We start from the raw sequence: 26,833 nt of genomic DNA, 5'->3' as shown, positions 1-26,833 counted from the left end.
ATCACAGTATTAAGGTGCACTATTTTTCCTGCCATACTACACAAGCTAAACACGTGGTAATCTACGTAGGTGATCCGAGAATCTGTCTAAACAGTATAATATCAAAACATTTTTATAAATGAAACATTACAAAGGATGCCAGGTCAGCAAATTAACCTGACATCTGTCTACATAACATCTGTCTACATAACATGTAGAAAACCTTTGCGTAAGCCTGCAAGGTTTTCAAGGCTAGAGCAAGTGCTCCGGCAAGACTCGCCGCGGATGGGATTAACCCACATGACTGACAACAGTGGTGGTGCAACAGGGGTGGTGGCCTATGGGTGGCAAAGGGCTGTCTAGAGTGGGCCATAAATCGTGTGTGTGTGTGTGTGTGTGTGTGTGTGTGTGTGTGTGTGTGTGTGTGTGTGTGTGTGTGTGTGTGTGTGTGTGTGTGTGTGTGTGTGTGTGTGTGTGTGTGTGTGTGTGTGTGTGTGTGTGTGTGTGTGTGTGTGTGTGTGTGTGTGTCGGGCAATACATATTCTATATTTATTGCTTATTGCCCTTTTCGTGTTACTGATGAGAGCAATTGTGGTATAAAATGTCCCCTCAGGGATCAATAAAATATGTCTACCGTGGCTGGAGACCTCCTCCAACCACTGCAGATGCAACAGTGGATATTGTATGAACATACTCTACCACAGTGATTCTCAGACGATGTCAAGGACCGCCCACAATTACGGTATTTGTTTGACTGCGGACCCCCATCTGAAAAGATGTTGTGCCAGGGATCCCCAGAAGCAAAGTTTTGAGTTAAAAATGTTAAATTATTTGCATGCCAAACTAGGCGGTCCTTGAAATTAAACGTCCGAGAACCAACTGTTCTACAAAGAAGGTTCTGTCGATTACACCGTGTGGGAATCGGTCATTGACATTCTCTCTTCTCTCACGCACCATGAGCAGCTCTCTCTCTCTCTCTCTTATACGTACCATTCAGCAGCACGGACAGCTCTCCCTTGTACTTACCTCACCATTCAGGACCTTGGATAGCTCCCATATACTATAACATTCAACACCATGGACAGCTCTCTCTTATATATGTAGCCTACTGTACATACTATTCAACACCATGGACAGCTCTCTTATATATGTACTGTACATACTACATACCATTCAACACCATGGACAGCTCTCTTATATATGTACTGTACATACTACATACCATTCAACACCATGGACAGCTCTCTCTTATATATGTACTGTACATACTACATACCATTCAACACCATGGACAGCTCTCTTATATATGTACTGTACATACTACATACCATTCAACACCATGGACAGCTCTCTCTTATATATGTACTGTACATACTACATACCATTCAACACCATGGACAGCTCTCTCTTATATGCATACAATTCAGAACCATGGACAGTGCCATATGGCGAATTGCACTTTTTTCAGTTTCTTCTTTCAGTTGAAACTCATTTAGACCTGAGGCTGATTCTACAAAATGTCTTCTAAATCCTACAACATTTCTGAAAAACCTATGTAGCTGTATCAGTGGGTCTCAAACTTTTTCATGTCAGGGACCCCCAACATGATATGTGTTCGGACCCGCACCTATTTTGTTTCAGAAGCAAAGATTTACATTTTTCAAAAATAGCTGATCCACAAGCTCCTAAGCTGGCACATGAGATGCAAATCTGCTGTTTTTAAATAGCCAAATGATAAAATAAAGCTTTTTAGTTCCATGTAAAACTAAATCTAAAATTACACTGAATGACAATGTTTTAATGGGTTAACAAATGTAGCCTTGACAAGCAAATGTGTCTATTTTAGTGATTTATACAACAATATTGCATATACAGCCAATGTAAAGCACACACGCAACAGATACTGAAAGAAATAGGCTCTGCGCATGACTCTAGTTCCATTCTCCAGATGGGGGCATACATCTTGCCTGTCCCGGATCAGTTTCTGATAGCTTCAATCTATTGGAGACTCATTAATTGTTTTTTCCAATTCAAATCTGCTGCTAAGCCAATCAAATGAAGCTATTATAAATTGACCCCGGAACAGGATGTGTTTTATAAAGAAGGATAGAGACTGAACTAGCGCGATGATCCACCACTATTCATGTCAGTGGAAGTTGCTCAGTGGCGTTTTGAAGCACCCGGAAGGACTACTTCCACATTTTCCAACCACATTTTGGTTGGAAAATGCGGAAGTGCAACCGAGCGCTCAATGTTAAAGGCCAGCTGCACGGGGTTTCCTCGTCATGAATCCACGGGTCCGCCTGCAGTCCTTCCTCTTACCACTAGGGCCCAGTGTCTTCAACGTTGGAGCGCCTCACTGGCCCCATTGGTTTACTGTCCCAGAAGACATGTTCTTCTGGGACAAGGGAACTACAGTTCCCACAATGCACAGAGCCTATAAAATACATTAAGCCAGACCACAGTAGTAATGCCTGACACTAGGGAGGGGTGTAACGATATAAGTGCGACAGCAGCACGGGTCTATATGAAAGTGTTTTAGATCGCCTCTGCCAGGTGGAAACCTCATATGTCCAAAACAGTCTCTTTTCAGGCTTAACATTTTAAAGCAGCAACAGTAATAGACATACAAGCTCGAAATGCAATAACTAACAAACACAAAACGTTAGAATATAGAGATAAGAGGTTTTTGCCTGACAGCAACATCATATGACACAAGCAGTAAAGCAAGTGAAATAAAACTGTCTTAGCTTAAGATGAACACAAACACATTTATTTTGACCACAGGCATTCAACCCAACAAGGGTTTTCAAAATGGACAAACTCAGTCTGAGATTTGGCAACGGCCATCATCATGAGATTAGTTGATCTATCATCACTCACGGTGGTCCCCGGGTATAAACTTTTAACTGGTTTGGACACAAAGAAAACTCTCGTGTTGAGATTGCTGCTGTGTTTTTTCTTTATTTCTGCCCAGCCATTCGGAAATAACACCTCCGAGAATGCCACAAGCAATTGTGTGCATTTTTATAGTTTTTTGTGAGAGCTGACAAGCTGCTGGTATCCTGATTTTCATCTTCCCTCAGCTCAGAAAACTCAAGGAAAACTTTTTGGTTGTTTGGCACAGGGCCTTGAGCAGTGTGATATCTATTAGTTTGTCGTACAGTTGGACACACTTTTCCATCGCAGTCGGGTCCATGAAATAGGAGGAAAGAGCAATGAAATTGCCTCGGTTGTTCCTCTGCAATCAAGCTCACTTCCTGATACCCCCAATAGGAGCAGTGCAAAGTTAATTTTGTGCAACACACTGATTCTCCACCTTGGGCAGAGTGTAAGCATGAACTGTAGTCAATAAACAAGAGGCAAATCAGACAAATGGAGTGCATAGGGAACAGAGCCTTGCCTCAAATAAACTAGGATAGCAGGCCAACAGCGAACCTAGCATCGGTTTAAATAACGTTGTGTAGACTTGAAGCTATACCAGGTAAACCATGAACACGTTTCAATTCTAGTCTGTCTGGCAGAAAGCTCTTGTCTCCATATTCTAACTTTTTTGTGTTCTTTCTTAAATGAAGGTATGCAACTTTGAGAGTACGGATGTCCGATACTACCGGTCTCCCGATAATGGGGCCGATAATAGCATTAAAAAATGTATAATATCGGAAATGTTGCTGTCTGACAATTAGTTGACGGAAATTATTCAATATCGGCAAAAACTCAATATGAAACATCACTTATCTGAGAGTGTACAAATGGAACCAAAATGGACCCTCGCCTAAATTAACTAGGAGCTAGTGGCGCGATACAGTGCCAGGGGCCCCGGGGAGCAGTAACGGGGTTAACCCATTTTGGGCGGGAACCCCTTTTAGCATTATGCTATGCTTTAGCTATTCTAAAATAGCAGATCTACAAGCTCATAGCGCGCCACCGAGTGGCACGCTACGAGCTTGTAGGTCTGCTATTTTCAGAAAACTGTCAGGATGTAGAAGACGTTTTTTTAATCTGATCTCAGGTCAAAATGGGTGTTCAACTGAAGGACCCTCATGTTTTATATGCATTAGGCCAGTGGTTTTCAACCCTTTTCATATCAAGGCCCATTATTTACTCTGCATTTGAACCACGGACCACCATTTGATGAGATTCAGCCTCAATATTTAGTTACTGTTGGATAGTATTTTGTCTGTATTGATGTTGCTACCATACGTAGGAGAGATAACAGGCAAATGTTGATCAATGTAACAATTCTTCTACATTCTCTAATTATGTAGACTTCTTGTAAATTGAGCAATGCAGATGTTTAACAATACTTTTACTCTTGAGAGTGTAAAATAAAACCAAATAGACCTGTAAGGGTCTATTTAATGTAACACTCTAAAGTGTAAATGATCTTTAAGGGTCCTTTTGGTTACCATCTTTCCATCATTTAGCTGGGGACCACTTGGAACCCTCTCAAGGACTACTGGTGGTCCTCGGACCTCTGGTTAAAAACCACTGCATTAGGCCACAGACCACAGTGTTTTAAGATGTTCAAAATGCAGAGGACGTTTCACATATAATACTATATGTGCAAATGTACAGCGACGTTAATTTCCCCAGAGCAGTGGAGAGACTAAAGTATTAATTATTATTAGTATGTGTTGTCCAGTGGGAGCCGTGTGCAAGAGAGCAGCGGTGATTAATGGCAATGTCACAGGTGACATGGGGTGAGGAGGACACACGCTCACCATCTGCTCTTATGTTACATATTACAGTGCCACTGTGCCTGGGCGCGCAGTCGCACACGCACACACACACACACACACACACACACACACACACACACACACACACACACACTCATCATTACTTATGCAAATGCTAATGCGTAGCCTACATACATGATGTTGCCGCCGGCTGTAAAACCTTATCTTCTCACATGAGATCTCCTCTGATTGGATAGAGTTGGTATTCTGACCTGTTTATAGAGAGAGTATGCCCATGTATAAATTGGGTGGCAAATCCAGTGGCAAAGCAATCAGATAGGGATTTTCTCTTTACATGTAAGGGCTGTTGGCCTGGGCCATGGCTCAGCGGTCCAGGCACCTTGGCTGGTAATCCAGTCTGGCAGTGTGCCGCGGGTTCGACTCCCGATCCCGACGGCCTTTACCGCATGTCTTCCCCCCCCCATCTCTCTCCCCATTTCCTGTCAGCCTACTGTCTGTCCCATGGAGCAGTGCCCTGTAGGCCAGGTTTAGCTAAGCAGTGCTGCGGAGTAAAGCTGCACTTAATGGTACACTGAAGTAAAATGTCATCTGTCTGTGTCCCTTTTATGCCCATATATGGAGCAGAGGCCTGGTGGTTCTGGACACCGGGCACTGCACTCCCTGCGCGGGTGTGGAACGCATGTGTCGAATTTGAAGTCGGTGGAGCAAACGGTTGAGTTACGTGCATTACAGCCGTACACACGTACATACAGACAGATGTACAGAGACATGATGCATTTATGCTTAGATATAACTTATGATTGTGTGGTTGCATTTTGTCTCCCTGCTCTTCAATTGAGACAATAAGATTGTGTCAAGGGTCTCACCTAGACAGAGTATTGACATAAATTCTTACCTGGTCAAGATTCAATTTTTTTATTATTATGAGAAATGCAAAGATTACCAGAGCGCGAGTCCAAAAATAAAAAAAATATATAATGTACACCTTTACATTTGTACAAAAACCATAGGCAGCCACTTTCAACCGCTATTTTAGCATCTATGTCACAATGAATTCTAAAACGGGTTCATCTTAAAATAATATATATATATTGCCTGTCATCGACACGGTTAATAACCAAAAACTTGTTCTGGAGAGAGTTCATGTTTCATTGTGACATCTACTCACCGCATACAATGCAACACTTTGTTTGGTGGCTGGCTTCCTGTCCTTTTGTTCATTTTGTTCTCTCTCTCTCTCTCTCTCTCTCTCTCTCTCTCTCTCTCTCTCTCTCTCTCAGCTGCTATCTTTCAAACACAGCTTCAAGGTTGACGCAGCCAGACAGCCATTATATTTATAGCTGTCTTCTTGGTAGTCACTGATGTGCTGGCAACATTTGTGACATGCAAAGAAACGTACACTTCCACACCAAACTGATCACCTGCACGGAGTTTCTTGACAGAAAGTAGCTCATAACATATCTATGGTGGATTTTTATTAAACAAAAACTTTGCAGATAGAGGATAATTCAAGCTTTCCATACAGCTGCAATGTTGGTGAGTTTAATGTTTAATATAATCAGATAGGACTTTTCAGTTTGGATAATGGATATATAGGCTGTCAAGGCCAGAATGTTGTTTTTTTTGCATCCCAGTAGGCTCTATTACATAGTGAAGCCTCAACGAGTCTCAGAAGAGTCTCCTACTGAGCAGCCACCCGGTCATTGAATTATTGGCTTAATCTCTTGACTTGATAGAAATAAGTCACTTTTTTGGGGTGAACTTCTCCTAGCCAAATATTCACATTTTCACTGTACAGCATTTCAATCTCAACCTCTGCTGCCAGGCGACTTCATATTTCCTGCTGTGGGTGTTATCCCAACTTTGTTTACCTCAGGCACACCGCATATACTGTAGAGTACTGTACACTAGAAGCATATTGAATCTGGCTGGAGCCTCTTTCTGCCCCCTCTCTTCAAAGTGTGAGGCACCAGAGGGCTAGGGGGGTTGATGCTTAATATAATATATATATAATATAACATTACAATCATGTTAACAACGAATGCCGAAGACATGCCGAAAACATATCATTTTTGGGGTCCTTGACATGAAAACGTTTGAACACCACGGATATAGCAACGTACGTTTTTCATAAAACTATTAGGATTTATAAGACAAGTCACATACTCGTGCTCACTGATACACACAGGTACACGGACATTGCTGGTTGTAGGAGTGGTTGCACCACTCAAAAATATAAAATAAAGGTGAAAGCCACAAAAAAAGAAAACATAAAAAGAGGCCAAAGTTTTCCATGCCAATAACCACGGCTATCTGGCAGTCTCAGTAGTCATAGCCGATCTACAAGCTCACAACCCCAACTAACTGAGCTACAGTGCTGCAGAAATTCAAACTTGTACGTCTAATAAACAAAGCTTTTTGACAGTGAATAACATTACTATATCAATTAGTCAGTGGCCATGATGGATGCACTGAAATCTATTATACAGCTTCCAAACTTCTACTCCTCTCAATTTAAAGTGACATAAAATTGAAGCGCAACAATTCTACATCCATTGTTTTTGTCAGTCTGAGTAGTAGCAGACAGCCTTTCAATGTTAGCCATCTGGCGAACTAATGTACCCCAAATGGTGCCAAATGCCTTTTTTAATGTACAATCCATTCCATTTCAGAGAAAACTACAAAGTCTTTCCACGTATATAAATGATTATTGCTAATTAACAATGATTGACAACTGGCAATCTCACTGCTCATTACTGAGATATTCTGCAGTAGGCCAAGTGTGTGATTGAGTGGGTGGGAATCAGTGTTGCCAAGTCTTCTTATTTACAAGCGACTTTGGGCTATTTTCTTCTGCAAATCTGCTTGTAAATGTTGATACTGCAGCTGCAGGTTGCGGTTATTTTGTGTATATATGCTTATTTGGGCTTACTTCCTAATGCAGTTAAAACCACTGGTTCTCGATAGTTTGTCCTTCTTGAATGGACCACCATTCAAGATTTGTGGTATTAAAATGTTTTCAAAGTAGGCTATTGCAAATATTTGACATAAAAATATAAGAATAGCTAATCTAGTGAGCTTCTATATCGGCTATATTCAAAGATTCAATGTATGTAGGGTTCGTGTGGTATAACTTGTTGCTTCTTTTGGGTTTGTTTTCATAGACCTGGTTGCTTGTTTCTAAAAAGAAAAAGAAAAAACCAAAAAACACCAGAACGCCGTCTGTATGCTGACAGCAGCAGCTTGAACGACAGTTGTTTAGCGTTATCTATTTCTCAGTTTATTTCATTTTATTTCGCGAGTGGCTCCAGTTATTAAAGTCAACAGTTCACAAACTGCATTTAGCAGGGCTCCACTGAGTTCGGGAACCCATGCTGGGCAGAATTGGAGCTGGGGTTAAATTATTGGATGTGAATTGTTTGGAGACTTGGATTTGTGGAATTATTGTTATTATTCAGGATTCTTTGTGTATTTGGAGTATACCTTTGACCCATTTACAGAGTCCAGACCCTATTCAATGCACAGGTAATGCCAAATGGCACTAGTGTTAACCCATTAGAACTGTGCGTTCTTCAGAAATCTGTTTAGAACAGTGGTTCTAAACTGGAATAAAATAATCATTTTGAAAAATTGTATTTATAAAAAAATCTGGAAGTCTTTGACACAAAATATTTTCAGATGGTGGTCCACGGCTCTGCCTATGGTACCACATCAGTACAGCACGGTAATGTGGACAAAATATTATCCAACAATAACAAATTATTCTTTAGTTTTGGGTCTGTGAGGCCCAAAACGGTGGTCTGTGGTAGCCTGGGTCCAGCCCAAACAGTCTGATAATCAGGCTAGGTCTATGGTTCAAATGCAACATAAATAGCAGACCTTGAGATGAAAAGGGTTGAAAACCACTGCTGCAATTGATTGACTGACAGGCAGAAAAGTACTTGTAACTAGTAACTGCAAAGGAGGATTTTCTTTCTTTCTTAACGGAACTGAACTGTGTTTGGACCAAGTTATTTTGTTTAGTAAAGACCATTCTTAGTTTAGTTTAATTCTAAATGCTCTAATGACTCGAACATTTATAACCATTATTTGCTACCCCAGTTCTGAGTTTTAACACATTCTGTACCAAGACGTTTTAATCTGTTTTGCCAGGAGGTAATTATGTTTCCATTAAAAATTGGGAAAAAAAACTAATATATATAATTTATTTGTTTTATCGAGGCTTTCGTTTGGCTTCCTTCACGCAACCTGGCTAAACAAAAAAAAGGAGAGACTTCTCTCTGGTAGGTTGTGTGACGTGTTGTGAGCTTGTAGATAGCCCATTTTGTTGGTAAATGTTCACCCCGGAATAGGTAGGGACTAGGGATGCATGATTTGGTTCAAATGGTTTACAGGCACATACTGTAACACATACCCGAGTTCAGTTGCTGCATGGGCATTACTGCAACAATCTTCATCATTCGAGTGCCCTTGAGATCTGCGACACACGCTGCTTCCTCTGGTCTCGGTTGCTCATTTGCCACACATTCACAGTCAGTCCCGTGTCCCTACTCAGAACTTCTGGAAATGTGAGTGGTCTTTTTCCTTTTGATGGACAGAGTATAGTCTATTAGTCTCCACAGAATTGAATATCCTAAATGACCTGGTCCTGTACTCTTTTAATCTGTCTGTGGCAGTGTCCAGAAAAACGGTCTTCTTTGTGCCACAACAACTGAGATGGGACTTGGGAGGGATGCCTCCATAAATCTGAGCTTTAGTGTGATGGTCCCTACATGAAAGGTTCTGGACACATGAGGAGTCTTGTGTATGTTCCATCAAGACGATCCGAAAACTACTTATTCATCGCCCATGTTTCTGCACTATAAAGAAGGATACTTTCCACACAGGCTTTGAACAGGTTGATCTTGGTAGCTCTTGAGACTGTCATATACGATGTAGCTTATTTTCAAGCACTCCAGGCCTGTCCTTTCCTTGTCAGGAAGTCCTTTCTGCTACTGACTACCGACGATCCAAGATATTTGAATTCCTCTGTTTCTTTGATGTCTACAAGCTCACATCGCCTCGCAGCGCAATGTGTTGTGACTGTGAGCCTGGAACCAAGCCATCCAGCCAGGCTCCTGGTGAATCTTATTTAAATATGTTTATTATGTATTTTATTTTTATTTTTTGGCTTTCGCCTTTTTTTTTTTATATATATTTTTTATGGAGGGACAGACAGTAGGCTGACAGGAAATGGGGAGAGAGATGGGGGGGGGGGGTGACATGCAGTAAATGTCGTTGGGATCGGGAGTCGAACCCACGGCACACTGCCAGACTGGATTACCAGCCAAGGTACCTGGACCGCTGAGCCACGGCCCAGGCTCCTGGTGAATCTTGACCATAACACATTTTATTCTGTGTAAAAAAAAAAAAAAAGATTATTTGTCCATGTATACACTAGTGTTTGTCTATGTTCCTTCCTTACCCACTTCATAAACTTGTGTTATAGTTAGTACCTGTTCCGTGTTCCTTCTGACCTATCTGTCTCCTGTGGGGTTTGATCCTCTGCGTGTGTTTTTGTATTCCGGCTGCCCTTTTGGACTATTTGCTAGCTCGGTAAATAAAACCCCCCTTTTTGTTCTGGAGCCGCTCTAGCCTTCCGCTTGTCATCTTCCCTTTTGGGTCCCCCCGCTCACTCACTCACACCTGACACCACCACTCGATCACGGTGAATAAAGGCTAGGCTTAAACACACTAAGCTCTAAGTGTTAGAGCCTGGCCTGCAGATGTTTATAAGGCTTCTTTGGAATACCCTCTCTCCCCTGGCTAACTGTTTAACACTGCCTTTTACTTTCTCAATGAAAGCCATGACAGCTGTTTTAAACACAGACCCTGTGAACCTGGTAAAGCCCCTGGACGCACACACGCATGTCGCACACACGCACACCAGGACAGTTACAGCAGTTGCAGACAAAGAACGGTCACATTGTCATTAGTCCTTATGGTGCGTTCACACGGGCAGACGCAAAGATACAGTCTACCATTCATTGTCGATGGAAGCCAGCGACGTGAAGATGCAAAGACGCAACGATGCATGTAGCTGCTCCCATTCATCTTGGCGTCTGCCTGTGTAAACACAACATTAGCCCACGGACGTCAAGAGTCTCAAGAACCAGAGCCTGGTGCCTACTTTTGCTATTTTGCCTATGCACAGCTTTGTGTGTCTGTATGAGCACAGAATGTGCTCAGCTGATTGGCTGAGCACAGAATGTGATGTATGATGAGAAGAGATAATAAGATGATAAGATAATTTTAATCCTGAAAGATAACAGCTTGATACTTACTTACTTTCCACCCAACATATATCATCTATACTGCTCTAACAATGATTATATCTATATTGTATGTACTTCTCCATCTCACATGTAATACATCCGTCTCCACATACTGCTCTCACATAAGATATACAGTACTCTGTACTGATCTGGTATATAATCAACAGACCTATCTTATCATCTTCTATATCAGTGGTTCTCAAACTTTCTTTAATTCATTTACCGCCATAATTCTGAGTTACAGACCTGTAACTCAGAATTAGGGTCCATTTAGAACCCCATTAAAGCACTGTCCCGGCCGCCCCATTTTGAGAACCAATCACTGCGCCCCATTTTGAGAACCAATCACTGCTCTACACCCCCCCCCCCCCCCCAACAAACACAGGTGTGCCTGCCTGTTTCGTTTGTGTAATCAAGGCTGATTTGTGTCCATCTGTTTATTCTTCATAATAAATGCACCCCGAGGAAGGGATAGCAGGCTAGCCTACTGTAGCATACATTCCCCACACAAATACGGTTCGACTACCGTTGCTCTGCTAACGTAAACAACAACTTCTTAATACTTTAATCCGTGTTCAACTTGATGGAACTGTTATGTTATTATCCTAGTCTAATAATAACGAGGCAGAGGGTGAGGTAGTTCTGTTTACTTCAGTAGCCAGCATAGTAATGACGTGACATGATACACTCTGTTGTTCTGTATATCGAGCGTTCTCATTGGCTGTTCAATGTTAACCCCTTACACAACATCTCCCCCTTTTAAGTAAGAAACATTCCTTTGTTATTTCAGCAATAAACATTCAACAAAATACTTCTTCTTTTCAATAATATCCTGAACTTGGAAATCTTCTGAAACAGTAACTTCACATGAATTCACACATGGTTATAACTTCAAACCAAATCAAAAATCAACTGTACTTTTGTTCTTCTTACATTAAATCAACATCAACATTTCAAATCAACATTTCTTCCTTTTACATTCCTCTTTTCTTCTTTTTTTTTTTTTTTTTTTAGTACACTGCACCGTATATTTATAAGTCCAGTCTCTTGGGTGGACGTGAGTGTCTCCCTGAGCTTGTGACATAGTGCGGTGTGGTGCGTGTGTCACCTGCAGTGTTGCCCGCACTACCAGAGTCTGTGACAACTGGAGTGTGTGTGTGTGCATCAGAGAGCGGCTGGTGAGTTGCACGCAGGTGCGCACTGGTTCTTCTCAACAGTCCATTCTCCGTCCTGACGAGATAAGACCTTGGGGCTGCTGTCGGTTGTATGACTGTCCCATGGGTGTTCTCTGTAGTGATCCACACACTCTGGCCTGGGTGCAGTTCTGGTTGGTCGTGTGCTCTGTGACGGTTGTTGTAGAGTCTCTCTTGTTTCCTCTTCGCCTGCATCTCCATGCTGCGGAACTGCTTGATGTCGGGCCATTTTGGAGACAAGGCTTTGGGCACTTGAGGTAGAGTGGTCCTCAGTTGTCTCCCCATTAGGAGCTGTGATGGAGAATAGCCATTCTCCAGCGGGGTGGCTCGATAACTCAGCAGAGCTTTAGCCTGATCTCCTCCTTCTTTCCACAAGCCCTTGACAGTGGCCACAGCGCGCTCCGCTTCGCCATTGGCTTGGGGGTACTTTGGGCTGCTTGTTATGTGAGTGAAGCCATACTCACTGGCAAAGTTCTTGAAGAGAGCACAGGCATACTGTGCGCCGTTATCTGACATCAGAAATTCTGGCACGCCATGCCTGCCAAAGACGTTCTTTAGAGCTGCTATGACTGTGTTGGCTGTTGCAACGTTGAGGTGGGCAACTTCAATGTAACGGGAGAAATAGTCAACTGCCACAAGGTATGTTTTCTTGTCCCAGATGAACAAGTCTGTCCCTATACGTTGCCATGGTCTCTCAGGTACTGGGGTCGTTAGCAGGGGCTCTCTCTGTGTTGTCCTGTGTTGGGTGCATGAGAGACATTTTCCAACTTTCTGGCTAATGTCTGTTGAAAGCCCTGGCCACCAGAGCGATTGACGGGCTCTGGCGCGGCACTTGACTATGCCTTGGTGGCCCTGATGGAGGATGTCGAGCATTTCTGGCCTCAATGAGCTGGGGATGACGATCCTTTGACCTTTCAGAAGAAGATCTCCAGCCAGGGACAGATTTTGTCTCTCCTTCCAGTAGGGTCCCATTTCATGTGGTAGGTGGGCTTTGTCAGGCCACTGTGTTTGACAGTAGCGGATTAGTGTACTGCAGATGCTGTCCTCTTTCTGCTTTTCTGCAAGCTGCTTCAATCTAGCTTCAGTAGCAGGAAGAGACTGTATGATTGCATCCACAAAGATCTGGACATCTGCTTCCAGCTCTTTCTCTGCCTGAGTGGCTGTGTGCTCCACTGGTGCTCGTGACAATGTGTCTGCGGTAATGAGTTGCTTGCCAGGCACATGTACGATGTCATAGGTGAATTTTAACAGTCTCAGGCGGAATCTCAGGACTCGAGGAGGAAGTGCGTCGAGCGCCTTAGTGCTTAATAACGGCAGCAGAGGTTTGTGATCCGTTTCTAGGGTGAACCTCATGCCAAGCAGGTAGGGTTGCAGGCGCTCACATGCCCAGGTTACTGCTAGTGCTTCCTTCTCAATCTGAGCGTAATGTTTCTCTGCATCAGACAGACCTCTGGATATGAATATAATAGGCTTCCAGTCGCCGCTCTCTGGCTGCTTCTGGACCATAACGGCTCCAAGACCGAAGGACGACGCGTCGGCTGACACGCACGTCTCTGCACTGGGCGAGTAGACAGCAAGGACTCTCGCTGAGCTGATCTCCGTCTTCAGCTTCTGAAAAGCCTCTCGCTGCGGTGCTCCCCAACACCATTCTGTCTTCTCCGACAGAAGGTCTTTCAGAGGTTGTGTGAATGATGAGAGGTGAGGGAGGAACTTGCCCAGGTAATTAGCCATGCCCATCACTCTTCTGATGTCGGCAACACAGGTCGGTTCTGGCATTTCCAGAATGGCTTTGACCTTGCTTGGGTCTGGGTTGACTCCCTCTGTGGTGATGCGATGTCCGAGGAACATTATGTTGCTCCTGTTGAACTCACATTTGTCCTTATTTAGCGTTAGTCCTTCAGTTCTCAGTCTCTTGAGAACTAGGTGCAGCCTGCCATCATGCTCAGCCTGATCCTGGCCAAACACCAATATGTCATCGGCGTGGCATACTGTTCCCTCGCAGCCCTCCAGCATTTGTGTCATACGTCGCTGGAAGTGTTCTGGAGCTGAGGAGATCCCAAACGGCAGCCTGTTGAAACAATAGCGGCCGAATGGGGTTATGAAAGTGGTCAGGAGGGCACTGTCTTCAGTCAGGGGAATTTGCCAAAACCCTGATGTGGCATCCAATTTGGTGAATACTTTTGCTCCTGTGAGCATGGCTAGTGTGTGGTCCACCGCTGGCAGGATATGTCTCTCCCGCTTGACCCACTGATTTAGGGGCGTCAAATCCACACACAGCCTCAGTTTGTCCTTCAATCTTCCTTTGGGTACAACCACTAGGCCTGCACACCATGGAGTGGGTTGTGTGACCTTAGATATCACACCCATCGCTTCCATGCGTTCCAATTCTGACCTCACTTTATCCCGCAGTGGCAGTGGGACTCGACGTGGGGCAGACAGAGCATGGGGTGTGGCCCCTGGTTCCAGTTCAATTTTGTATGGGTCTTTCAACTTCCCAAGCCCTTTGAACACCATGGGGTAAGTCTTTAAGATGTCTTCACCCACTTGAACAGTGTGCACCCGTTTCACGAGTGTCAAAGCCTCAATGGCTGGAAGCCCCAGCAGTGGTTTCATCAGTTTGGCCACCACGTAGACATCCTGTTCTGTTGTCTTGTTTCGTACCTCCAGTCTTCCTCTGAAGTGTCCTTGCACATCCAGGCGCTGCCTGCCCGGACCATACAGGGGTATTTTTGGCGGCTGTAATGCCCCATGCTTCTTTCTGGAGTATTGGTGGCTCGGAATAGCTGTAACTCCAGCTCCAGTGTCTATTTTGAATTCCACTGTCTCTCCATTCAGTTCCAGAGCTTCTCTCCACTCATGTTCAACATTGTCCATGTCAATTATCACCTCTCCTAGAAAGGCAATTTCTTCTCCATAGTCTGAAGTCTCCTCTGTGATGTCATTGATGCCACCGGCTGAACGACATTTGCGGGAATAATGTCCTTTGCGCTTGCATTTGTGACACTCTTCTTTTGCAGGGCAATCCTTCCAGGGGTGCTTCACAGCATGTCCGCATCGTCCACACCCTGTGTCTCTGCTTTTATATTCCGGCCTTTTATATTCCGGCTTGGCTTGTGAGCTGTATTTTTGTCCCTTTTGGCCCCTCTGTGTCTGTCGCCTCGCACCCATAGCATCCAGGTTGTGGTTGTCTGACTGTCTGTCATTTACACCGCCACGCAGCATTGGCTGCTGCTTTTTTATTTCTTCACTCTGGCGCACCCTTGTAACCGTTTTCTGTAGTGTCAGTTCAGGGTCCATCTGTAATGACTCAGACAGTTTTGCATCTCTGACACCAACGACAATCCTGTCTCTAATGAGTTCTTCTCTGAGATCTCTAAATGCACAGTGCTCAGCTAGGCTATGGACAGCAGTTATAAATGGTTCAGCACCTTCTCCAGGCTCCTGGTAGCGCCTGTTGAACCGTGCACGCTCAAAAATGACATTTTTCTTGCTCACACAGTGTCTCTCAAAACCTCTCTTGACATCATCATAAGACTTTTTCTGATCCTCACTTAATGGCAGGACATGCAGTATATCTTCCGCTTCGTCCCCTAGAGTATACATGAAAGTATTCACTTGATATTCTTGGGACTGTTTGTCCAGGCTGGATGCCATTCTGAACCTTTCAAAACGCCTTATCCATTTAGGCCATTCATTTGCATCAGTAAAGTCAAACTTGCCTGGAGGAGTAATCTGGACACTGCTCACTGGAGTCATTGCAGCTGGAGCTGCTTGTGCTGCTGGCGCCACCACTTGGTTATCTCCGTTTTGCATCTTTCAGCTTTTTATTTCAAACTTTTTTTTATATTTCCCAAAAACGTTTTTTTTTTTTTTTTTTTAATGTTCGTTTTTCTGTCAAAACCTCCCGGCCGTCGTTTTCGTTTCGTTCCGACGTCCCTCTGTTCACTCAATGACTTGTTATGGCTCTCCTCTGTAGACTATGTGCACTGTTAGCTTAGCCCCAGTTAGCCCACAACATTAGCCTCTGTTGACTGACACTTGCCACTCGCTCCGTCCGTTCCTCTTGCAGACTTGCGGTAGCGTTCCACTTCTCACTCGGAGGCAGAAGACTTTCAGACACTTTCCTAATGCCTACTTTATTCTGACACCATGTTATGTTATTATCCTAGTCTAATAATAACGAGGCAGAGGGTGAGGTAGTTCTGTTTACTTCAGTAGCCAGCATAGTAATGACGTGACATGATACACTCTGTTGTTCTGTATATCGAGCGTTCTCATTGGCTGTTCAATGTTAACCCCTTACACAACAGGAACACTTATCATCATCGCTGACAGCAGCTAGTCCATGAGGTATTTGCAAAGGCATTAAGCTCGAGATGAAATGGTTGTTTGCCACAATGAGAGTGCACACGCTCATGTTCAGATGCTTTGGATCACGAATCCTTTGAGACCCGGCTAGTTCATATGTCGCCCTCCCTCCCTCCGCCCCCCCCTCTCGCTCTATTTTACAGTGATAGACCGTTCACGTACTACAGCTTTCATTCCCTCCTCGGAGAGCTCAGTTAATTGTGACTCTGTTGATTGTTAATTAATGAATCGTGAAGGCACAGAGGGGGTATGAGATGAAAAAATATATATACTAAATGTGAGAAAATTGAATGTGCCTCTCTCTCTCTCTCTCTCCCTTCTTCACAGCTCCGCTGACAGACAAGCCTCCCAAAATATTGTTTCCCTCCGAAGGCCAAGTGAGCGTCATGGAGATGGTGCTAGGTAAGGTATATTCATATTCATGCGCTGTCGGGTAGAAACCTCGTATGTCCAAAACCTGATCTGCAAGCTCTCAAGGCCGCATTGAGAGCTTATAGATCTGAGCTTGTGGATTTGTTTTCCTCCAAAAATATATGAAAAAGTTGAAATATTGAGGAAATACGAGATTTCTTTGCCGACACGCTGCAACGTTTCACTCGACTGCGCTGCTGCTGTTATCATACGCTACTTGTTGATGAAAGCGATTTCGTTATCGCAACGTGAGTCTCAGTTTTATTTTGCTGTCAGTCTTTTGGACATCCACGCTGTGTCCTGATTAGTTGTTGTTGTCAGATCTGAATCAGATTACGGTGGCAGATGCCGCTTGCGGTGCCATAAACATTCACAAGTTGTTGGAGCTGTTTGTGCTAACCCTGTGTGGGAGTTGGATTTAGGGCATCAGAAAAGCTATATGTTGTCTAGTCTGGTGATTCCCAAACGTTTTACCTCAAGAGCCCAAAAGAGAAATTTGATTGGCCCAGGAGAGGGACCCGACCTATTGAAAATGGCAGATCTACAAAAAAGAATTGGCAAAACACTAAGATTGTATTGATAATATAACATGAAAATGTTTTTTTTTTTAAAGTAGCACTTTTTTCACTTCATTTTTATTGAAGGAAGAACAGACAGACAAAAAAATCAAATAACAAGACAATACGGGAAAGAAAAAAGACAAAAAGTAAAAGAAAAAAAGGCTGCATTTTTCATATTACAATAAACATTCAATGAAATTCTATTGCAATATCGCTAGGCTGAGAGAAGAGATTCCACTTTTCCCATTTTTTATAGAATTTATCCTCTTGTAGTCTAAGTATGAATGTTAGTTTTTCCATAGAATACAGTTCCTCAATAATGTCCATCCATTGATCTTTCGTTGGTGGGTCCTGTTGGTACCAGCGTCGTGTGATTGCTTTTTTACTTGATGCTAAGAGTATCTTGATTAAATATTTATCATGTGTTAGAAACTCTTCAGGGATATTTCCCAACAGTAGAAAAGAAACAGACAGAGGTATCTCAAAACACAGAATGGTCTCCAAAGTGGAGTGAATATCCTGCCAGTATTTCTGAATTTTAGGACAAGACCAGAAAATATGAGCGTGGCCCGCTTCCTTGTGGCCACATTGTCTCCAGCAAGGCTGTTCTGTTTTCAGTTGTCTTGATTTAATTTTGGGAGTGATAAAAAATCTCATTAAGTTCTTCCAACAGAATTCTCTCCACATTCTTGAGTTGGTGGATGTAATTTGTGTTTTGCACATGTTTGCCCATTCTTCTGATGTGATGGTAATCTCCAACTCTTTTTCCCAATTAGTTTTAATGTACTCTGTGGAGTTAGACCTAGCTGAAACCAGGGCATTATATATACTGGACACTACTCTTTTGGACTCATGCTTATATGCCTGAATAAAAACCTGTATGAGATCGTTTGAGGCCACCGGCTCGGATGCTTTCACCTCCCCCATGAAGTACTCTCGTATTTGGAGGTATCTAAAGCACTTTATTCTTTAAAGCCTTTGTTTGTACCGTCTCTGAACAATTGTACGCTATAGTTCCATTGTCCCAAGCCGGGGAACACAACTGATCGATTCATCATTAAAATAAACATGCTCTTAAAAATGCACCGGCCCACCCATCTGACCACTTCGGATGGCTTGTTGAGTGGTCAGACGGGTAGGCCGACTCCAATGATTCTAGGATAGGAAATCAGATTTGGCCTGGATTTGGGGCTGAACAAGGCCTTACATCTATTAAGTAGCCGATCTACAAGCTCACAGTGACATCGCAGTGTGACACTTCGTGAGCTTGTTGACCGGCTATTTTCGTCCGAGGATACAACTAGGACACAGTAGGAATTTGGGATGTCCCGATCACGTTTTTTTGCTCCCGATCCGATTCCGATTGATTTTGAGCATCTGCCGATACCGATTTTTCTTGATCCGTTATTTATATTTTATAGAACACGTTTATGCCATATCACAATAGTATAATATCCCAAATCACACACAATATCCAGTCTAATATCATGATATGGATATAATATTGACTACTAGGGGTGTCCCGGTCACGTTTTTTGGCTCCCGACCCGATTCCGATCATTTGAAAATGATGTGATCGGCCCCGATTTCGATCACCCGATCCAATCGGCACAACCCTAGTAGGAATACACACACACACGCTCACACACACACACACACACACACACACACACACACACACACACACACACACACACACACACAAGCAGAGAGTATATTGTATATTCTCCCCTCTCATTATGTGTAGATTTGTGACGCTGACATTACCAAAGATGATTGCTTCGTGTGATTGCGCCAACTAAGCGTGGCTTGTTGAGAATGACACAGTGCTGAATGTGTTTTAGTATGCTGCCAGCCTGCGCACTGTATATGCCAGTGGTACATAATCATCGCTGTCAGGCAGAAACCTCTTATCTCCATGTTTGAACTTAACCCATTTAGGCCTGACGTCGACATTTAAAAACAATGAGCTCGGAACGCAAGATGAGAGGTTTCCGGGCCGACCTGCGACGATATGCACAGGGTTCTCATGGGAAAGTCATCTCCTTTTGTTACCTTATCCCATTTTGGGCGGGGACCCCTTTTGTTGTTAGCATTATGCTACGCTTTAGATATTGGAAAATAGCAGATCTACAAGCTCATAACGCGCCTTGTAGGTCTGCTATTTTGAAAAATCAGAGAGAGAGAGAGAGAGAGGGAGAGGGAGAGAGGGTCGCGAGGAAGACTTCCTTTTGAAGTGAATTCGTCATGGCTCAATGCACACAAAGGTAAATGGGGTTGGCTGTGAGGAAATAGGTGCTGCAGAGTCATTGTAGGTTCAATCTCATGACGGATAAAAAAACCCACCACATCTGACTAAATGTCAGTGGGGCAGGCGATTGTGACGTTCACTACCCCGTAACCTGATAATCAGGGGTCATCGCATGCTGACTGGTGGTGGACATTGTTTGCCAAATTAAAAATGTTGCAACATACTTACAAAATGAGTAAACAAACGCATAAAGAGCCCAAATGACCACTACAGGTCTGTAACTCTGAGACTGTACAAATGACCCTTATGTGTCCATTTGTACACTCTCAGAGTTATGGGGGTCCTTGAAAATGAAACATTTAGGAACGGCTCTGTCCTAGTGGACTCCTAATGTGCCATACATAATGTGTCATACTAAACTGTAGACTGACATTCAGTAATTGGGTCTTATGATCCAAATAATTCTATAGTTTATATACACCATTGTATTTTCCATACAATGTTGTATATAAACTATAGTATTTGCCACGGACACGTCTGTCCGTGTACAGACATATTGATGACCTCTGCTGATAATCGTCGATGTCACCGGACAGAAACCTCGTATCCGCATTTCAAACGTAAATGAATGACCCGGCCTACTTTGTCATACAAGTGTGTCAAGCACAATAAGGGAAAATTGCAGATCTACAACGTGTGTTCAAGGTTGGTTCAAGGTTGCACTTTATTGTTACATCATTCTTGTGTACAGGTACATAAGAGTAAAACCATTTCCTAACAAGTCACGGTTTTAGACATGAGAGGTTTCCACCAGACGGAGACGATATGATAGCCGTGGAACCCAGCTAACGTTACCGCTGTGACAGTGACACAATGGGCACTGCACTGCCTGTCTGTGTGCAAGGTTGCTATTGTTAGTTCTTCCTTTTATGGCATGGCTCTCCGTGAGGCTATCTGTCTATGACTGTGTGTGGGTGTGTGTGTGTGTGTGGGGGGCGGGGGGGGGGTTCGGAGCTATCTCACAAACCGATGGACTGATCAGCGGACATTGCCAGCAGGCCGCAGAAGTCCCGGCCACTATAATTTCTTTTCACATGCCATATATGTTTGAAATATTTAACTTTACATTATTTATAATGGAAGTCAATGGATGGGGACTGAGATCGCCGGACTGCAATGAAATCTTGCCTTTCATTGAGGCTTTTTGTCACGGCTGGAAACGGCAGAGTATTGTAAATATTTCAGCAGCGTTCTGGCAGAGGGAAACGTCACACATGGACGCGCCAGCGCAAAATTAACCCCACAGTACTGGTGTTTACTAATTCTGAGGACAGATATCTTGTTGGTCACATCCCCTTAGAGTCAGATGGATGGATGGGTGGGTGGAACAAGGATGGATTGATCGAACATGGACGGATCTCGCATAGTTGAATGAATACTGTATAGTAGATGGATGTGACAGGCTGGTCGCCTGAAGTCTGACTTTCACACGTTGCCATGTGGATCGTGAGAGCCACATGATTCAACTTACAGCTCTGAGGTTGCTTTTGTTAGTCTTTAATCGATTCATTTGAACTTAGATGCACTTGCTCGGCAGACCATTTAATTTGCCGGGTCACGTTTCATTTAACGATGAATCATTGTCTACAACTGCACTGGAAATCAGTGCATGTGAGCCTGCAGGGAGCAGCAAATATTTGATATATTTGATTTGACATGCCACCGAGTGGCGCGCTACGAGCTTGTAGATCTGCTATTTTTGAAAAATCGAAGAACGACTGACATTTTTAGAATCTGATCTCAGGTCAGAATGGGTTCATCAGACCAGTGTGTGTCCAGTGGAAACCTCGTATGAATCTGATCTCAGGTCAGAATGGGTTAAAATACCTGCAAAATGTATGCCATTATACACACACACACACACACACACACACACACACACACACACACACACACACACACACACACACACACACACACACACACAGTGAAGTCTTATAGAGTTATAATTTAACTACACAAAATGGACCCTTGTGGTGCTGGGAGTAAATAAATGAACACTCCAGACTTCGCAGGGATTTAGAATCTTGTGCTTACGGCTTGACGGGGGACATTGTCAAATCCCCCTCCCTCGACACACGTGCAACCATCAAACCGCCATCCGCTCCTCATTCCTGTGTCGTACTTGTGTGCTTTTCGACGCCAGCGGTTCGAGCAGGCGACGGCGGTAACATTTGACGCGCTTCGCCCCGCTCAAAGTCGCGTGTCACTTAGTTCCGCGTGCGATTTTTTTTTCCTGTCACCCGCAGACAACTCTAGTCGAGAGCAGGGCCGTCGAGTTTTGGGAGGACTCGGATTGGAGGAGTTGCCTGGAGAAGACGTTTTAATATCGTCAGCTGTCGGGGCCAGAAACCTCGTATATATCCAAAACTGATACTTTTCAGGAAACGCTTGACACTGTAGGACGATGATGTAGGGCATTAAATAATGCAAAAAAAACAAAACAAAAAAATGTAAACGTAGAAAATTGGACATACAAGGTTTACGCCCGTCGGCAGCGATATTCATTCGCTCATAAAATATGAAAACTTAAATGGCTTCGGTTGACAGTTAATTAGGGGAGAGCGAGGGAGTGGGGAGTGCGGTGGTCGTGCGGGTGGTGGTGGGGGGGGCTGTGGCGGATGAAAGGAAAGCTGTGTTGGAAAGACTTTCCGAGGTCGGTGGCGATAGCAAGTAACTTAAGTGCATTTACTCAAGAGCTGTCAAGGTACTTTCACTTTGACTTTACTTGAGTATTTCTGTTTTTGATATTGATTTACAATTCTAACCCAATACACTGAGAGGCAAATAGTGTGCTTTTCTTTCTAGACACACTGTAGTTACTATTGCGATGCAACATGTTGTGGCTTGTAGAGATATATTTGTTTTAAATTGAAACATTGGTCAAACCCTACTTTTACTGTAGTACTGTATTTTGATGTCAGTACTTTTGTAAGAATCGGTGCATCCCTAGTATATAGACAATATTTTAGGCCAATAAAAAAGACTATTATACCAAATTTGCCACCCGTCCACCTTGGCTGCCGGACTATGGGATTCGGAAGACATTTTGTAGTACTATCTGTAGTGTCAGGTCTAAATGGGTTAAAACGTGCAGCGTTAAATGCCCGCCGCCCACCACCACCACCACCACCACACCCCCTGGAGTGACCGTTGTCATCGCGTTCACCCTCTCCAAAGCCTTTCCTCGCCGTGGTGGAGGTGGAGCCGGAGCCGGATCCAGTTCACGCCAGTAATTCCCTCTGACAAGGTCGATGCGCGCCGCTCCTCAGCCGTGCTTCCGTGCCAATTTGCTATAATTAACCCCCGTGTGGCTGCTGAGCACAAAGAGTGGCAGTACTACAAATGTTTTTAGGGGGGTTTTTTCTCCGACTGTAAATCACCAAATGAGTGATTCTCAACCTTTTGAGTTCCAAGGGCCCCCGGTTAATGCGTTATAGGCCACATGCCCTCCATTATAATACATTTTATTATGATTGTATTATCTCTGCACCCCCTATCTATGCAATCTGTTAATTTAACCATTGTCTCTGCCGGGTGGAAACCCCATACTGTATGTCCAAACTGTATGTTACTTTTCATGGATTCATATTAAAAACGACTAAAGTAGCAGATCGGATCGCTTTGCGCAGTGCTTCGAGCTTGCAGATCGAAGCTTTTGAGTAACATAGTGTGATCAAGGGGGATCTAGGGTGTTAATTTAAGACAAACACAAAAAGTTAGAATATGGAGATATTTTTAAGATCAACAAAATGAACCCTTTCAGACCCATAAACAGACTTACAGCATTTTTTCTGCAGACTCAAAAATATTTTGTGCCAGAGAGCAAATTATCACAAGCAACCGAAAAAGTAAAACATGTGCGATGCTTTCAGCTCTAAAAAGATTTTTTTTTAACCCCACTCTTTCCCCACGTGTACCCCGCCCTCTCTACCTCCCTTCATGTTTGATGTCAAAGATGAAGGGTTCAGAGTGTGTTCTAGCATCTTCATCATCCTCTCTGGCATCGTCTTCACACCACTTTGATCAAGCTTGATGCGTGAGAGAGTCGTGGCCCAACATGCACTATGTCTGCTGCTTCCTCCATCTGAGTCATGCCTGCAGAATGTTAATGCAGCCCTGCACGCGCTATCAGATGCAATGTGGCTGTTGGTATACGTCCTCACAGGGGGTCATTGTTGACCACGTCAGTGATTTACCCACCTTATTGCAAGTGGGCTCCCAGATATTTGTCAAAACACTACCATGTTGTATGATGATAAAGTAACATTGATATACCGCATTAACCTGTTAAAACGGGGACGAAAAATAGCAGATATACAAGCTCATAGCTTGTATCATACCATTTGTGCAAATCTTTGAATATATATATTTTGTCAAGCAAACATTTTAACTCAAATGTTTGCTTCTGGGGGTCCCTGACTGGAACACATTTATTTTTAGATGAGTGTCCACGACCAAATTATTTTTTGACATATAGAAATTATGAGCACCAATTTCATATCACACCTGAGGTCTTAATGGGTTGAAATAACCAAATTCCTTTTGATGTTAAGCATTCACTGTAACTTGTTGACTTTGACTTCCATTGACACATGTATACGTTATTTCAATCTAACGCACAGACCACTTTCCGTTGTTCTTCGAAATACTGTATAAGGTCGCTCATTTTCTCTTGTTGTGTCGAGGTCAGACCCTGGCCTGCCAATTTGCTTCACAACACCCATCTTGAGCTTTGAGAGCAGTGGGTGCTTTGCGGAACAATTGCTCTGTGAATAATTGGAATGCAAATTGTATCAAATGACAGCTAGCCCACTTTATCGTTGTGGGTTGTGCTTTCGAACAATATGAAGCTACCTCCATCCCCTGCCACTGTTTGAGGTGAATGAAAACAGTTAGGTCTACGTTGGTGGTGACCCTCTTTCTTCCTACTGGAGCCGTGCCTTGGATTGGCTCCCGCAGTGTCCGTTTGCTCGTGACTGACACAGTGTCCCGCAGCTAACTGTGTAGATTTAGATGACAAGATATAATTTTTAGAGTCACATTGATATGTATTTGGCCGCAGATCCCCATCTATAAAGGTTTTGTGCCAGGGACCTCAAGAAGAGAATAGTGTAACGACCCTGCAAAAGAGCCCTCCAAGGGAGCTATCTCTCTTGACATGGCTTCTTGCCTGATGGTCTGCCGAGCTGGAGATCGGGGTTTGATTCCAGCACGGTGCACTAAACGTTACAATATTTTATGTTGAAAAAAAAAAAAAATGTCAGAATCTTTTAAATATGTAAACCAATTTAGCCTGATTTTGTACTTGTCTATTCTGAAAATAGCCGATCTAAGAGATCACATTTTGATGCCGAAACTTTTTGTGCTATTACTCAACTTTTTGTGCTATTACTCAAGTAAAACATTGAATGCAGGACTTTGTTTCTGTTCTACTCCAAGCCGCAGAGCTCGGGGAATTCAATTCAGTCCGCCGAGGGGAAGTATTTCCCGGCTTTGACATTGTCTTCTGCTGTGGAGGTAAAAAAAAAGAGGAAACGATTGTTAGGAAGACATGATTACTCCTGCCAAACTGTAGATCCAACAGCAGGCAAAATGTCAGCCCTGACGGCACAGTTTGATAGAGCGCAGTGGAAAGCCCTGTCCAGCAGATGGTTGTGAAAGACATAACCTTTTTACGCCATTCTGTCAATCTTTGACTGCTTTTTTTTTAATCATTCAGTTTCACCCTCTTTGCCAGTCCAACCAGCTGCTGCTGCTGCGTAGTTTGTCAGTGTGGGTTGGTTATTACCTGAGATATGGTAGGACTTGGTACTTTGAATAACAATAATTATTGTTGGTCATCTGTCCTCCTGTTTTTGACCACGATATTAAAAATGTAATGTATTTCGACAGATGCTATTTTCATTGTTTATCAAGGGCCGGCAACATTTTTTGACAGGAAGTGCCATGTTTTTAATTTCTTGATAGTCATTGTGACACCACATCAAAATATTATATTGGGAACATATTTCTCATTTTAAAATATGTTCTTTCACTCCAGGACATTGTAACGATCACTATGTCCCAGACTCCCTCTCCAGTCAGAATTCAGAGTTTGAATGAATGTAAGAATTATGTGCAGGATGTAAGTTGCATACAGATTTGAGGAGACATTTAACTGACTAATTTTTTTTTAACTATTTTATTTTATATCAAAAATCCTCTCTCTCATACTTATGCTCATGATAATCCTCCCCTGTGTCAGTGTTGGCCCCCACGGCTAAGTTTTCCTACCCCTAGCTGATATTGTTTAGTTTCATGTTGTTTCAGATTATAATTCTATTGTTTAGACTGACTAAAGTGCTGTGAAACCTTATAGCAACTCTTGCTACACTTGACATATATAACTTAGCCTATCAGTGATGCATTTTAGCTATTGGCTTCACAGAAATTGTTAACTGGTATTTCCAACTCATCAGTCCATGCATCATTTTCAGTGTTGGATGAGTATCTAATCAATTACTACCTCTACACGTCATCACGCAGCACGTTTTCATTCAAAGGAAGTCATTGAAATTGATAGAAAAAGACACAACATTGTTAGGTATGCCCATATAATGACCACAGATATGGTCTAAAAGTGTGAAAACCGTATTTTTCATTTTCACTAGGTCTTTACTTAAGTAAAAATCACACCCGTGTGAACTGAGTGCTCCCCCCCCCCCCCACCTCTCTCTCTCTCATTAGCAGGCAACAGTGCAGCACTATCCCTCTCTCTGTTTCTGGCAAACAGCGCCCCTACTGGTACTCATTATGGTGCTCATACACATAGGTGAACACATAGGCGGACACGGACATTGCTGTTCCTTGGAGTGGTTGCACCACTCAAAAACTTTGAGTGCTTTTTTTTCTCAGCTGTCGTGAGAACAAAAGGGGGCAGTAACATCTACCCGGGTTAGAGTCACACGATTCATCATGCTCAGGTTCAATGCCAAGCGTCCTATAAGAAAGG

The 26,833-nt window shown here is 43.3% G+C and overlaps 1 protein-coding gene across 1 annotated transcript in view; it reads left to right on the top strand.

Moving 5' to 3' along the window:
- Positions 1-26,833, top strand: part of LOC308311992 (interleukin-1 receptor accessory protein-like 1) — a 414,337-nt gene that overhangs the window by 263,154 nt on the left and 124,350 nt on the right. Inside the window, exon 6 of the mRNA XM_080758824.1 lies at positions 16,885-16,959. Coding sequence (XP_080614950.1) covers positions 16,885-16,959 — 75 coding nt within the window. The remainder of the gene's footprint in view (positions 1-16,884; positions 16,960-26,833) is intronic.

This window comes from Protomyctophum bolini (assembly GCF_963924005.1).
Source record: "Protomyctophum bolini genome assembly, chromosome: 24".
In the NCBI taxonomy this organism is placed as follows: Eukaryota; Metazoa; Chordata; class Actinopteri; order Myctophiformes; family Myctophidae; genus Protomyctophum; species Protomyctophum bolini.
Note: the sequence above shows the minus strand (reverse complement) of the source record. Positions and strands in the feature narration are given on the sequence as shown.